This window comes from Lagopus muta, chromosome Z (assembly GCF_023343835.1).
Source record: "Lagopus muta isolate bLagMut1 chromosome Z, bLagMut1 primary, whole genome shotgun sequence".
Taxonomy (NCBI): Eukaryota; Metazoa; Chordata; class Aves; order Galliformes; family Phasianidae; genus Lagopus; species Lagopus muta.
Window position 1 is genome coordinate 21,481,186 of NC_064472.1, and position 14,344 is coordinate 21,495,529.

The following is a 14,344-nucleotide window of genomic DNA, read 5'->3' on the forward strand; positions in this document are numbered from 1 at the left end:
GTGGGGAGGAGAACAGCGACGGGAGGGAGCGTCGCGGGAAAGTGACGTAGCAGCATGGCGTCGTCCGAGCCGGAGCGCAAGAGGAGGGCGAGCGGCGCCACGGAGAACGAGGAAGAAGACGAGGAAGATGGGGAGCGCTGGGTCGGGCCGCTCCCGGGGGAGGCGGCCCAGGCGAAGAAGCGGAGAGGTAACGACCGCTGCCTGGGTTGGGGCCGTGGGATGGTGACGTGCGGGTCGGGGGCCGTGCGTCTGCTGCGCAGTCGGGCCCAGGCGCTGCTTATTCGAGCCGGGGTTGTTGAAGCCTTCAAAAGAGGAATTAACTCTTCTGCGTCGTTGCTCTGGGTTGGAGGGTCGTCACAGAGAGGCTTCGACTGGAAGGGACCTCATAGCCCACCCAGTTTCCCCCGCCTCTGCCGTGGGCAGGGCTGCCCCCCACCGGCGCAGGCTGCCCAGCGCCCCGTCCAGCCTGGGCCTGACTGCCTGCAGGGACGGAGCACCACAGCTTTTGTGCCCAGCTCTGCCAGCGCCCTCTGAATAAAGTATTTCCCCCTAAAGTCTACCTTAGATCTATCCTCATTCAGTTTAAAACCTTTCTGTCTTATCCTGTCATCACATTCCTCAATTAAGAGTCCCTTTCCATTTTTTCTGTAGGCCCCATGACAGTACTGGAAGACCATAATAAGGTCTCTCCAGAGCCTTCTCTTCTCCAGTCTGAACAAGCCCAGTTCCCTCAGCCTTTCTTCACAGAATTGGTGCTCCAGCCCTCTGATCTGTTCATGGCCCTCCTCTGGACTCATCTTAACAGCTCCATTTGTATTGGGGGCCCCCCTGACCCACAGTACTGCAGGTGATGTGGCACATGAGGGCAAAGCGAAGGAGGACAGTCACCTCCTTGTTCCTGTCACCGTACCTCTCTATTGATGCAGCTCAGGGCATTCTTGGCCTTCTGGGTTGCAAGCCTATGCTGGCTCATGTCCAGCTTTTCATCAGCCAGCATCTGCAAGTCTTTCTCCTCAGGGCTACTCCCATTCATCCAGCCCATGGTTGTGATTGCAATTGACCAGACCCAAGAGATACAGTTTGCTCTTGGACTTGTTGAACCTCCTTAGGTTCACGTAGGTCCACTTTTCAATCTTTTCAAGGGTTGGTTGGCATCCCTTCCCTGCAGGGGTCAACTGTGCTGCTCACCTTGGTGTCACTGACAAACTTGCTGAGGGTACACTCAGTCCTACTGCCCATGTCACCAGCAAAGGTGTTAGAGAGCACTAGTCCCAACAGCAACTCCTGTAGGAATGCCACTCATCACTAGTCTCCACTTGGACATTGAGCCATTGACACTCTTCGAGTGTGACCATCCAGTGAATTCCTTATCAACCAAGCAATCCATCCATTAGATCCATGTCAGTCCATTTTAGATATAAGGATGCTGTGTGAGGCAGTGTCAGATGCTTTGTACAAGACACGGTTGAGCTCTAGTTGCTCTCCCCTTTATTCAAAAATGCTGTAACCCATATGCCAGAAATCACTAAATTTGTCAGGCAGTTTTGTACTTAATGAAGCTGTGCTGGCTGTTCTCAGTCACCTCTCTCTTTTCTCCGTGTGCCCTTGCACAGTCTCCAGGAAGATTTGCCAACTTAGTAACAAGTGTGATTGCACAGATATTAAGAGTATGGAATGGTTTCAGTATAGTGTGAATCAATAAGTCTGAGTCAAAATGGAAAGCCACAGTGGAAAACCCTTTTATTCTGTTTGCAGAAATCCCTGCTATACTCTACAAAAACAGCAGTAAGCTATTCAAAGTTAATAATGGCAAAAAATAGCTTTATGGAGTTTTTAATGAACGTTTTATGAAAACAGTGTTTCTAATTTTCCTTTTATTTTCTTCAGTCCTTGAATTTGAACATGTCTATCTTGAAAATCTACCATGTGCTTCGATGTATGAACGTAGTTACATGCACAGAGATGTCATTACACATGTGGCATGTACTAAGTAAGTCTGGGTTTTATTATTTTTCCCTACTGTTTATTGTCATCAGATATGTATTCTTGTACATACTAGGAGATTTTCACTGCAAAAGCCTAATTGAGATCTGTTACGTCTAGAGGTGTCTGGTCTGGTATTGTCATGTCCCTGAGCTGACAGAGTTTAAGGACTGTTTGGACACTTAGACATAGGGTTTGATTTGTGGGTGGTGCTGTGTGGAGCCAGAAGTTGGTATTGATGATCCTTATGGGTCCCTGGGATATTCTGTGATTCTGTCTTTGTGTGTAAAGGAGAGTGCTTTCTGAAAAGCACAATAGAAGTTATTATTTAAGCAGACAAAAAGGGATTCTCAAAATTCTTACTGCAGTGTTCAGTATATACAGTAATAAAAAATACTGGTTGCAATCAAATGAAAGCTGCAACCAAATGAATTTAGCAGAACTGCACAGATTGAGAAGAGAGCTTTCTTCTCTTCTATGTGACTGTTTCTATCTATTTGTCTATCTAAGTACGTGTATATATATACGTAGAGGGATTTAGTTAGTTAGTTAGTAGTAAACAATATCTGCTGTGAAACCAGAGCTAAAGTAGTAAAACTTACATGGTCAAGAGGGATAGTATTATTTATTTCTTAACTTTAGACTGTTGACCTTTCATAGGTTAATCCAGAGTGCATTAAAATGTTTGTTTGCTATCTCAAAATTAATAGTATTCATTTAGACAGACTGTTAACGGTAGTTTATCTAAGTACTATTCTCAAAACAACACAAATTATAGCATCTTAATGTCACTTGTTATCCAGAAGTGTTGTGAAAGTACTTAGTATGTGTATTTATGTATTTCTTCTTTTGTAATTCTAGGACAGATTTTATCATCACAGCAAGTCATGATGGGCATGTAAAATTCTGGAAAAAAATAGAAGAAGGGATTGAGTTTGTTAAACACTTCCGTAGCCACTTAGGTGAGAAGAAGTTGTGGGTGTTTTTGTTTTGGTTTGTTTTCATTCGTTTGAAGAGAGGGTACAATCTCAGAGGAGAGAGGTTCTAGCATCCATTTATTACAGTGAGGGATTAAATTATATCATGCGTAATTCTACTTGTCCTTTTACAATCTGCTTAAAGACTGCAGGAGGAATAGTGTGGGAACAGAATATGCAGTATGAATCCTGTGCACATCACTTACTGCCTTGTACCCTGCCTTTAAGGAGAATGTCTAGGAGAGGTACAACATATCTACTAAAAAAAAAAAGAAAGAGGGAGAAAAAAGAAGAGCAGTATGCACAGAATCCAGGGATGTTCAAAAAGATACTACTTGAGGCCATGTTATCTTCCTCCCTCATCATCTATACTATGCAAGGCATTCAGGTACTCATTGCTGTTAGAAATCATTATCTGCTTAATGGAAAAGAAACAGCTTGATATGCAGCCTCACAATAAGAAAATCAAATAATAGTAAATTTTGTAAAACTATAATGTTATAGTGAGTTTTTGATTTTAAGCATCAACTTCTCATTATATACGGAAACAAAATGTGAGAACAATGGCTACCAAGCAAAAACAAGGAAAACAAGTATTCTGAAGTCTCAAATGCAGTCATTTTGATCCCTAACAAACGTTAAAAGCAGGGTTGCAATAGTTAGCATTCTGTTGCTGTTTCTCTCTTGAGAATGCAAGTCTAAAAGTGCTTTTATTTTTTTCGACTGTGCCATAGTCTTGTTCTCCCTCTTTTTTTCAGTTAGAGCTTTAAATTAAAGTAATTATAAAGTCATAACTTTCACTTACGTAGATAGTAAGTACTCCATCCTCTCTGACCAGATGGTGAACAGTTACAGGATACAAAGTGTTTAAAAAAAGATATCACAAAAGAACAGAACAAACAAACAAACAAACAAAAAAAAAAACAAAGGAAAAGGACCCTCACATCTCCACGTAGTTTTTAAATTGAAAACAGGATGGAGAAATAGCTGAGACAGCTTTGGATGTCCATATGTGTTTAGGCTTTGGTGCTTTTTTTTTCTGTGCGTTTTTCTTGTGGAGTAGTGAAATGACAGATACACGTTTCCTTGTCTTGATACTATGTTTACTTATTTGATAGGTGTTATTGAGAGTATTGCTGTTAGTTCAGAAGGGGCATTATTCTGTTCAGTTGGAGATGACAAAGCGATGAAAGTGTTTGATGTAGTCAACTTTGATATGATCAACATGCTGAAACTTGGGTAAGTTGCTCAGTTCTTGAAAATGCTTATTTGGGATTTTGATTAGGGGTTATTTTGTGTAACAGGTAAGTAAATAATTTGTTTGACTTGATTATTTTTCCGATCAGGTTAAGATGATTACGTTGCATTAAGGAAAATACTTGGCTGACTATAGAAAGTTTATGACTGTATGCATCCTTCATAAGAGTGCAGTATGACTGCATACCTTTTTATTATCAAATGTTAGGCAGAAGGATATGTTGTTTCTTAAGTAATTCAACTAGGCATCTTTTTTTTTTCTTATTCTGTTTTCCCCAGTTGCTTGGCACTGAATATTAGAAATTACAACCAATTAATAGTTTCCGTAATAAAGAAACTTGGTCCGTATATATTATTTGCCATCATTTATTGTTTCAAGGCAAGCAATTTTCTTCTAATACTAAACAGAGCATGTTTTCCTTAATCCTGCTTTTGTTACACAGTAGATAGGTAAAGAACTTGGAAGAGATAGGGCTGGAGATTATTGGAATTATATCAGCAACAGAGGAAAACAAAGCCTGTGTTTTAATTTCAGATTGTGGTCAGAAAGTAGAAGGATCAATGAATGCTCTACCAAGAATGGTACTGATGTTTCTACAAGCCTTGGGATATTAGAGACTATTTATTCCATGTGGCCTAGTATTTACTAGATAATTTTGAAACTGAGTTAAAGTATAAACTCAAACATGTTCATTACTGACGTTGTTCTTCAAACATGTTCGTTACTGACGTTGTTCTTCTAATTGAAATTAACACCAAGACTTCCACTGTTTTGAAAGCTGTTCAAACTGATATCTAGATACTTTTTAGAACAGCCCGTATAAATTCTTATGTTAGCTGCTTTATGGATATAGTGTTAGTAATATCCTCCCAGTAGTGACTAAGTCCATAGGAATTGATTACCTGTTGGCTGTCTGCTGTGGAAGAAATCCAGTTAGTTTTAGCCTTGTATTTTTCTGGTGTTTTATGCTTAGCAGCCCTGTATTGTCACTGCAACATCAGTAAAACTACATAGTGAAATAAAATGAACTTAATATTAAAAATAAACCTTCAACTCAGTAGTAGTAGCGGTAGAAGGTGTTTTTTTTCTCTGTGAGAATTCAGGGGAAACTAAGGTAGAATTTAAATCCATTTTGCATCAGGGATATTGTGAATAATACTGTTAGTGTCTGCCTATGGTGTGTCTCATGACATACCTTTAAATAGTTTTTCTCAGCATCAGTAGTCAAACTCCCCTTCCCTTTATATTTTTCCAGGCATAATTGTGTTAGACCTGAAGTGGTCTCTTTAATGAAGAAGAGGAACATATACAGCTGTAGTAGAAACAGTGTTGTGAACACCCTTTTTAATTTAATGTCCACTTCATTATCTTCAGTGCCAGTGCTTATTGGGTAGCTTACTGACCTGAGAAATTATTAATGGCTGTTCACTCAAGTTTGCAATGGTTAATTTAGAATTGATGAGTGTGATTGTTTCAGCTTGCATTAGCTTGTTTGTCTGCTTTGGTGGAGACATGCCAGTATGCTGTATGGTTGATTAGCTTTTTCTGAAGCTCTTAAGATCCTTTCACTTTTAACTAATGTGTACAGTGTAGCTGCCTACAGGTTCTAATGCTGTGTGCTTCCTTTAATCAAGGTGAGAAAGACTTTTATTTCTGCAGAAAGTGTGGATAACGTGACACAGCTATAGGCCATCATATTCATAATTCCTCAAAGACTTTTAGTTTTTATTATTCTTTTTAATCTAAAAGATTAGTGTCTGGCATCTGTCAGGCCTTTAGTATCTCTTAGTTTGATAAGATACTATGAGTTTCCTATGGAGACTGTCATTTCTTCATTACCCAACATTTAGTTCTAGCGTTCCAGTTCTCAGTATCTTAGCTTACAGATTTCTTTAAATAACAGGTGTGATTTAAAATATTGACCGCACCTCTGGTTTGTTTTATTTGTAGAGTATCATAGAATAATAGAATCACAAGGTTGGAAATGACCTATAAGATCATCTAGTCCAACCGTCTCCTTATCACCATTGCCACCACTAGCACTAAATCATGTCTCACAGCTCCTCACCCAGATACCTCTTGAACACTGCCAGGGATGGCGACTCCACCACCTCCCTGGGCAGCCATTCCAGTGCCTGACCACTCTCAGAGAGAAAAAGTCCTTCCTCATGTCTAATCTAAACCTCCTCTGGTACAACTTGCGGCCATTTCCCCTTGTTCTGCTCATTGGGAAAAGAGGCCAAATCCCTCTTCACCACAGCCTCCCTTCAGGAAGTTGTAGAGTACAGTGAGGTCTCCCCTGAGCCTCCTCTTCTCCAGACTGAACAATCCCAGCTCCATCAGCCACTCCTCATAAGACCTGTGCTCCAGACCCCTCACCAGTTTTGTTTCCAGTTTCTCTGGACACACTCCAGGACCTCAATGTCTTCCCTGTAGTGAGGGGCCCAACTGTATATTAGCAGATGTATTCCTTCTTTAATACGTGGGGTGCTCTGAAAGTAATGTATCCTATTTATTGCCATGGAAACTACTCTTGTAGTACAATAACACTATTTGATAGAGCAAATTCTCAGCTACTAAACACTTTTTCAACACAGTCACCCATATTAGATATGCATTTTCTCCAGCAATGAGCAAGAGCCAGCACGCTGTGCTCATAAAAATCTTCATGGTTATTGGGAACATGGCTTGTCTTTCACGTCACTGTCATCACTCCTGAAACGTACCCTGCCTCACTGTGCTCATATCCACTGTTTGGTCTCCATCATCATTCAGCAAGCACTGGCATTCAACGAATGCCAATAGTTGTCATTTTTTTCTGCTAGTGACACACCTTTGTTTCATACGCACTTCCACATCAGATGTCATTTTGTCAGACTGCCCCTCTGCTGCCATCTGATGCACAAAATGTAACAGAATATTGGTGGGAAGATTCAACCTCTGATGCCAACATAATAAAACAGGAGGCATTACTTTCACGGCAGCCCTCATATAGTCAGAACAGTTACATATAAATGTACTGTGATTGTCATAATTTTACTTATATTTGGATAATTAACTTTTGTTTTCTGAAAACCTTGTTATATTTTCAGTAAGTATATGCCAAAGGTGCGGTTATCTTCATTTGCACTGAAGCATTAATCACTTAGAGCTGAAAGAAAAGTGCTACTGAATCACAGAAATTAATAGTCTTTAATGCTGTTCAGTGCTATTTAGTTGTTTTTCCATCATTTTTCTTCTTTCATATCCACCTTCTGCTTTCTTGAACAGCCTCTTTAAGAAGCAATACGGAAGTAACAGAAATTGGCTGAACCATCTTGACTTGCTTGGAAAAAGCTTGGTTTTTAACAAGACGGATATTAGCAAGACTAGTAAATGAAGCTGAATATTTGCTTGATGTTTGATTTCAAATTAGCTTGATTCTTAGCAGTAAAACCAGTCCTTTTTTTTTTTTCCTTTCTTTCTTCTTGCAGCTATTCCCCTGGTCAGTGTGAATGGGTATATTGTCCTGGAGATGCCATATCTTCTGTTGCAACATCTGAGAAGACCACAGGAAAAATATTTATTTATGATGGACGAGGAAATAATCAACCACTCCATGTTTTTGATAAACTCCATACATCTTCTCTTACTCAGATACGGTTGAATCCTGTCTACAAAGTAGTTGTGTCCTCTGACAAATCTGGAATGATTGAGTATTGGACTGGTACTCCTCATGAATATAAATTTCCCAAGAATGTGAACTGGGAATATAAAACAGATACTGATCTGTACGAATTTGCTAAATGCAAGGCTTACCCATCCAGTATAAGTTTTTCACCTGATGGCAAAAAAATGGCCACTCTTGGGTCCGACAGAAAAGTCAGAATTTTCCGATTTTTGACGGGGAAGCTCATGAGGGTCTTTGATGAATCTCTGAGTGTGAGTTTGGTCTTGGTTCTCTTTGAGTCTTTATTTATTTCTTTGACTTTGATCAACACATGCATCTACGTGATTACCTAAGTCTGAGCTTTATTGCTATGGTTTTCTTTCATAAAAGGTATTCTCTCTTCTCTTCCTTGGCTGCTGTGTTGCTTTGTCCCAAAATTAATTCTTACTAATGTATGTTAGCTATTGAGTGAAACTGAGATGTTAGTTTTCATCTGTTTTCATACTGTTAGATTTCTTTTTATTAGGAAGCAATGAGAAAAAATATTTAAGTATTAAACATAGTAATGAAAAAAATTGTGATATTTTAAAAACTTTGTTAAGACAGCTGCGTACTTGTTTTTCTTTGCTTCAGCAGAGTACAACATGCCCATTAGGTCAAGTAGGATTACTTGTGTTTAATTCTTCAGATGAGTTTGACTTGGTTTGAATTCTTGCCTGGATTCTGTATTCTGTAAGATTTTGTGGATTGGTGCTTATCGGGATCAGGGCGTAAGTGTAACAGTGATTATTTATTTGTTTATTTTCCTGTAGATGTTTACTGAGCTTCAGCAGATGAGACAGCAACTACCAGACATGGAGTTTGGCCGGCGCATGGCAGTTGAGCGTGAGTTGGAGAAAGTGGATGCAGTAAGATTAATTAATATCATCTTTGATGAAACTGGACACTTCGTTCTCTATGGAACAATGTTGGGCATTAAAGTCATAAATGTAGAAACTAACAGGTAAGTGTTAGTGAGATGTGTGCAGATAAATTTCTCTAGAATTCCATGCTTAATCACTCACATTTAAAATTTGACATGACTGGTTACCACCAATCTTTGTTATTTGAGAGCCTTCAGTCAGACTGTTGATTTAAAATATTCCCTTGCTTATTAATGGAGTGCTGCAATTCAAAGCTTACAAAATAAGATAATCTGTCAAGCTTTTTACTACATATTCATAGTAAAAATGAGTAATGAATTAACTTCTAATTAACAGTGTGATAAAGTAAACATGTATCATGCAGTTTGTTTTCTATAGCGTCGGGAGGCTGATTACCAATTGATTAGCCATGATTAGCAAGTTTGAGTAGAGAAGCATTATAAATACAATTATTAAAAATCGTTTTGGAAAGGCTTTGGAATTTTGCTTTGAGTCTCTTGCAGTCAGAAAGGAGACATGTAACAACAGTCTTTACATTTCTTTATGTCTTGTACTTCAGGTGCATTCGTATCTTGGGAAAACAAGAGAACATTAGGGTGATGCAGCTGGCTTTATTCCAAGGAGTTGCAAAGAAGCATCGTGCTGCAATAACCATAGAAATGAAGGCATCTGAAAATCCTGTTCTCCAGAACATCCAGGCAGATCCAACAGTAATCTGCACAGCTTTTAAGAAAAACAGGTTTTACATGGTATGTGTGATGTCCTTTTAAGTAACACTATTCCTCTGTTAAACTTTTTTGTTATTTTTAAATTTTATACTTGTGCCTTTCCAGTGCCTTTTGTCTTGAACGTTTGAAAATGCAGCATTTCTAGCAGCGTCTTTTTAAGTTGCAAATGCATTCTAGAATTTTGTTTGAACTGTCTAAAACTTGATTAGAAACAGTGTGGTAGTCTAATTTCGTTTTCACAATTGCTCAAGCAGTTAAAGAAACTTTGATGTTTTTAGCTGTGTGAATTAGAGTTAGTCTAGTTTAAGAAATTTAAATAAGAACACTTAAAATATAATAAGATATTTTGCCTACAAAGAAACAATTAACTGAATGTATAAAACACGAAAATTCTGAGTAGCGTCAGGCGGATTACAGGTAACAAAGACAGGAGTCATCTTCTTCACAGATGTAGATTTTAGAGGAGATGTGATTTATCAGCCTAGCAGTTCCGGAGGATTTAGTAGTTGATCTGGGATGTGATCACAGCAGGGGTAACAGGTCAGTGTGTTGCTGCTTGTGCTTGAATTTGATCATGTTTTCAGTTGCAGCAAAGTAGTGTGGTTCCTGAACCTTCATGTGGTTAGTATACAGTGTGTAATAGAATATACTATGAACAGTTTGACAAGAAAGGAAGAAAAGTCATGTTCAGTGTGGAAATACTGCTCATTCTGGTTAGTGCATGGCCATATGCCAAGTGAATGCATGCAGAAAACTAGTCATTGTCATTTGATACACAGCTGTACTTCTTCTGTGGCTTCTTGTGAATGCTAACGTTTACTGTATTTCTTGCCTCTTCAAGAAGTGCTTTAAAAATTTCATTTCTGAAATGTTTTTCCTGCTTTGAGTTGAATTTGCTGTTTCTGCTGTTTTTTATTAATACAGTAATCAGAATTTAGATTCACTTTTTGGTGAAACCACAGGTTTTGTAATGAAGTCTGCCAATTTCAATACACCAATGCTTTCATTCCTTCCTAAAAGAAAGGTGCTGAACTACCATTATGGGCTTTATGTTAAAATGAGGAAGTAATTTAGAAGTTAACAAATCATTGAAAGTTTATTGGACTTGCATATATTTGTACGGAAATTTGTGACTAGAGAGAAACACTGATAGTGCACAGCACTGAAATGCCATCTGTGAATCCTTTGCATTTCGAATCTAGTTGAGTGTCTAAGAGGTTAAACCATCACATTGATGTCTTGGGAACAGACTTATGTGTAAGATAAGGAAAAACAAAATACAAACTGTTACCTTCTTTACTTTTATTCTTCAGTTTACTAAACGTGAACCAGAAGATACTAAGAGTGCAGATTCAGACAGAGATGTCTTCAATGAGAAACCTTCTAAAGAAGAGGTCATGGCAGCCACACAGGCAGAAGGTCCCAAAAGAGTTTCAGACAGTGCCATTATCCACACAAGCATGGGAGATATACATGTTAAGCTTTTTCCTGTTGAGTATGTATTTAGTGGTTTTTCTGTTACTTTGTTTCTCCTTCCTTGCCCTTTTTTTCTGGCAGTACCCAAACCTTACCTTTCATGCTAGGAATGGTTCTTATCCTCATTGTTTTCTATTGTTCTTGTTTTTGGACGGTTTCTTAGTACATCAAGCTACCAGAATGTGACTCTTGATGAACAGAGGAGGGGAAAAATAGGTCAGAGCAACAGCAGTGGGTGTCAAGTTTGTCAGGGTCTGATTTTGTTTTTTCTTTCCTTTTTTTAACTGCTGGCTGAGGAAGCTTATTCCTTTCTTAAGTATTTTTCTCTCTCTAAACCTCAGATGTGGCTAGGTCATAATGGTGTCCTGTGCAAGCTACATATTGTTGTAATTCCATCTTGAAAGAGTAGAATGATGGTGGCAGCAGCAGATGTCGTCATGGGTCTGTGTAAGCCAGAGAAATAGTACTGTTTGCAACTTCCAATATGTGGCAAATGTATTACATGTTACGGTACTGCAGATCTTTCAAGAGCAACATAAAATTTATACTAACATCAGTGCAACATAAATCCAAAACTAGGCATACAATTAACAGAGTTTCATGCATGATTACTTGGTATTTGTGTCAGTGTGTCTGCTTCATGATACTAATACATGCAAAGGTTTTGTTATGAAACAAGAGGTTTATCTGTCATGTCAAGTTTGCTATAAACTCACAGAAATCCATTTCTCCAAACCAAATTCACGTTTTGTCACAAGCACAGATAAGGTAACAAAACTCAGTTTTACCCTGTAGAGAAGCTAGTCTTAAATTTCTATATTAAATGATGTCTTCTTGCATGAAGCTGTACTTCCTGTGATTGTTACCTGTAGCACACAGGCTGCAGAAATAGTACAGCATGTACCAGTAAAAGTGGTAGGTCAAGTTATGTTATTTCCATTTTTTTAAAAATTCTCATGCAAGTAGATTTGCATGCATAATACATGCATAATATCATTAAGTTCATTGCAATACTTTACTTGCATTTTTTTAAAGTAAAATTCTTTCAGCCTTGGTTATTGTTACGTTTGTCCTTTTCTAATATTTTCTTCTGACTGAACTTTGAAATTAAAATCTTTTTAAGATAAAATTGATTAAAAAAAATAAAGTATAACACTGAGGATGTGGCTTTGATTGCCCTTTGGCCAAGTTCTTGTGGTCTGTATTTGTGAATGACTACTTTTGTACTGTGTAGCAGGAACTGGGACTGTGTTTTGTCTGCTTTTTTGTTATTTTATTAGTGCTGTTGCACAAGATGCTTTAGAATATCATTTATATCCAAGTGAATGTTTGTATGAACATATGTGGTATGCTGGGAAAAATGTGTATGACCGTTCAGATCTGCATATGTAGGTCTACTCTGGTGACTAATCCATTTCATAAAACTAGAGGAAGATTTACACAAACAACTGTAACTCTGGTAGCATCTACTGGGAGAATGGGAGAAAAACACTTTAAAGAGATGAGTAAGAACAGTATAAGTCTTTTTTGTGTTGTTTTTGTTAAATGAAAAGTAATATTCCACCTGTGCAGCCTCGCTCTGAACAATGCGTGCCAGCAGTTTTACAAAAGGAGAACAAGCTCTGTACTGACTGCAGAATCGCTCCACAATATTAAAACAGTGCCATTTCAGATTCTACTTCTAATGCACAGCACTGTCTCCATATGGAGCTTACATTCCCGAATCATCTTTATATATCTATAGTATATAGATAGAAATCTGGAGAAGGAACACATGGTCTTGACTTTGAGAAAACACATTTGGTTCCTAACCCCACTACTGACTTCACATCTAATTGTGCAACTTTGTACTCCTAGCAAATTTTGTTTCCAGCTCTTGGTTTGAGGAAGTGAGAGGTTGGTTTAATCTTATTTCATGAAAGCCCTGTTGCAGTATGCTAAAACATTGCTCAGCACAACAGGATCTGAGTCTCACCTGAAATCTTTATGGCCTTGCCAGAAAACACAGGCTACCCTGAATATTTGTTTTGTATTACGTGATTTCAGGTGTCCCAAAACTGTGGAAAACTTCTGTGTACACAGCAGAAATGGCTACTACAATGGACACATATTTCACCGTATTATCAAGGTAACCTGTAAAATTTATTTATTTTGTTGGTCTATCTGATGTAATTTCATGGCCAGCCTTTATATTTTCATTTGCTTTTGCATGAAGGATTTCTGGAAAAGTTTCACAGTGCCCTGAAAGGTCTGAAAAATACTGAGATACTAAAGACCTTTACATAAAATTTCTTAATAGCTGTCCTGCAACTGAAAAGGTGGAAAAAACATCTGAAAATTAAGATAAATATCAGTTCAGCAATCTTGCATGAATTATAATTTTATTGCATGTCAGAATGGTATCTGCTCTTAAGATTCTTACTTTAACTGCATGAGAAACAAGTGAATACAGCCTAAATCTCTGCAGAAGGTACAGACAGTTAGGTTCTATCCTTCACTAGCAGGAACAGTGAAGTAGTCTTGTTTGTGTAGGTTTTTTTCCCAATGCAAGGAATTAATTATTACCTTCATTCCTTACCCACCACATTTAACGTTCAGTTTTGTTGGAAGATATGATGCAAGCTTGAAAAAAAGAAAACAGGAACCTAGCGTAAAACATTTTTGCTTATTTATTCCACATGATGATGTAATAACATCTAACTTCTGTGCAGGGTTTCATGATTCAGACTGGTGACCCCACAGGTACAGGAATGGGAGGTGAAAGTATCTGGGGAGGAGAATTTGAAGATGAATTTCATTCAACTTTACGACATGACAGACCATACACACTGAGCATGGCTAATGCAGGACCAAATACTAATGGATCCCAGTTTTTTATAACAGTAGTGCCAACCGTAAGTAGTATTGAAAGTTCAACTCAAGGCATGAGATGCTAACTGCATAGTAAAAATGCAGTAACTACTCTGGTGGGAAAAGGAACACAACACTGTTCAAGCAACCTTTAATTGTTACTTTGCAGCTAACTGCTGCACGCAAAGATGTACTGTGCGTAGACTTCATCAAAACAATTATCTAAGAAATAGGAAAGTGCTGTGATCATGATCATTTGAATTTAAACTGGAGCAAGAACCTAATCTAATTCTTAGTAAAACAAGATCGTTTTCCAATTTTGCATTACTAGAATATTTTGGAATTATGTGCTGCTTAAACTCAACATAAATCTAGCTATTGTTAGCACCATTCTAAGTTTTTTGGATTAGTATCAGCATAACTGCTTAAAGTTGCTGATTCCTATACAGAAAAGCCACTATACAAATGAGAAAACTTCCCTGCTAATATTTTGATCTGTA

General features: G+C 38.1%; 1 protein-coding gene across 1 annotated transcript in view; it reads left to right on the forward strand.

The window, feature by feature from the left end:
- The first annotated feature begins 20 nt into the window (after positions 1 to 20).
- Positions 21 to 14,344, forward strand: part of PPWD1 (peptidylprolyl isomerase domain and WD repeat containing 1) — a 16,796-nt gene continuing 2,472 nt past the window's right edge. The window contains exons 1-10 of the mRNA XM_048930671.1: positions 21 to 187; positions 1,888 to 1,990; positions 2,845 to 2,945; positions 4,079 to 4,199; positions 7,692 to 8,139; positions 8,680 to 8,870; positions 9,350 to 9,539; positions 10,832 to 11,013; positions 13,041 to 13,122; positions 13,706 to 13,888. Of these exons, the coding sequence (XP_048786628.1) occupies positions 55 to 187; positions 1,888 to 1,990; positions 2,845 to 2,945; positions 4,079 to 4,199; positions 7,692 to 8,139; positions 8,680 to 8,870; positions 9,350 to 9,539; positions 10,832 to 11,013; positions 13,041 to 13,122; positions 13,706 to 13,888 (1,734 nt within the window). The 5' untranslated portion in view covers positions 21 to 54. The remainder of the gene's footprint in view (positions 188 to 1,887; positions 1,991 to 2,844; positions 2,946 to 4,078; positions 4,200 to 7,691; positions 8,140 to 8,679; positions 8,871 to 9,349; positions 9,540 to 10,831; positions 11,014 to 13,040; positions 13,123 to 13,705; positions 13,889 to 14,344) is intronic.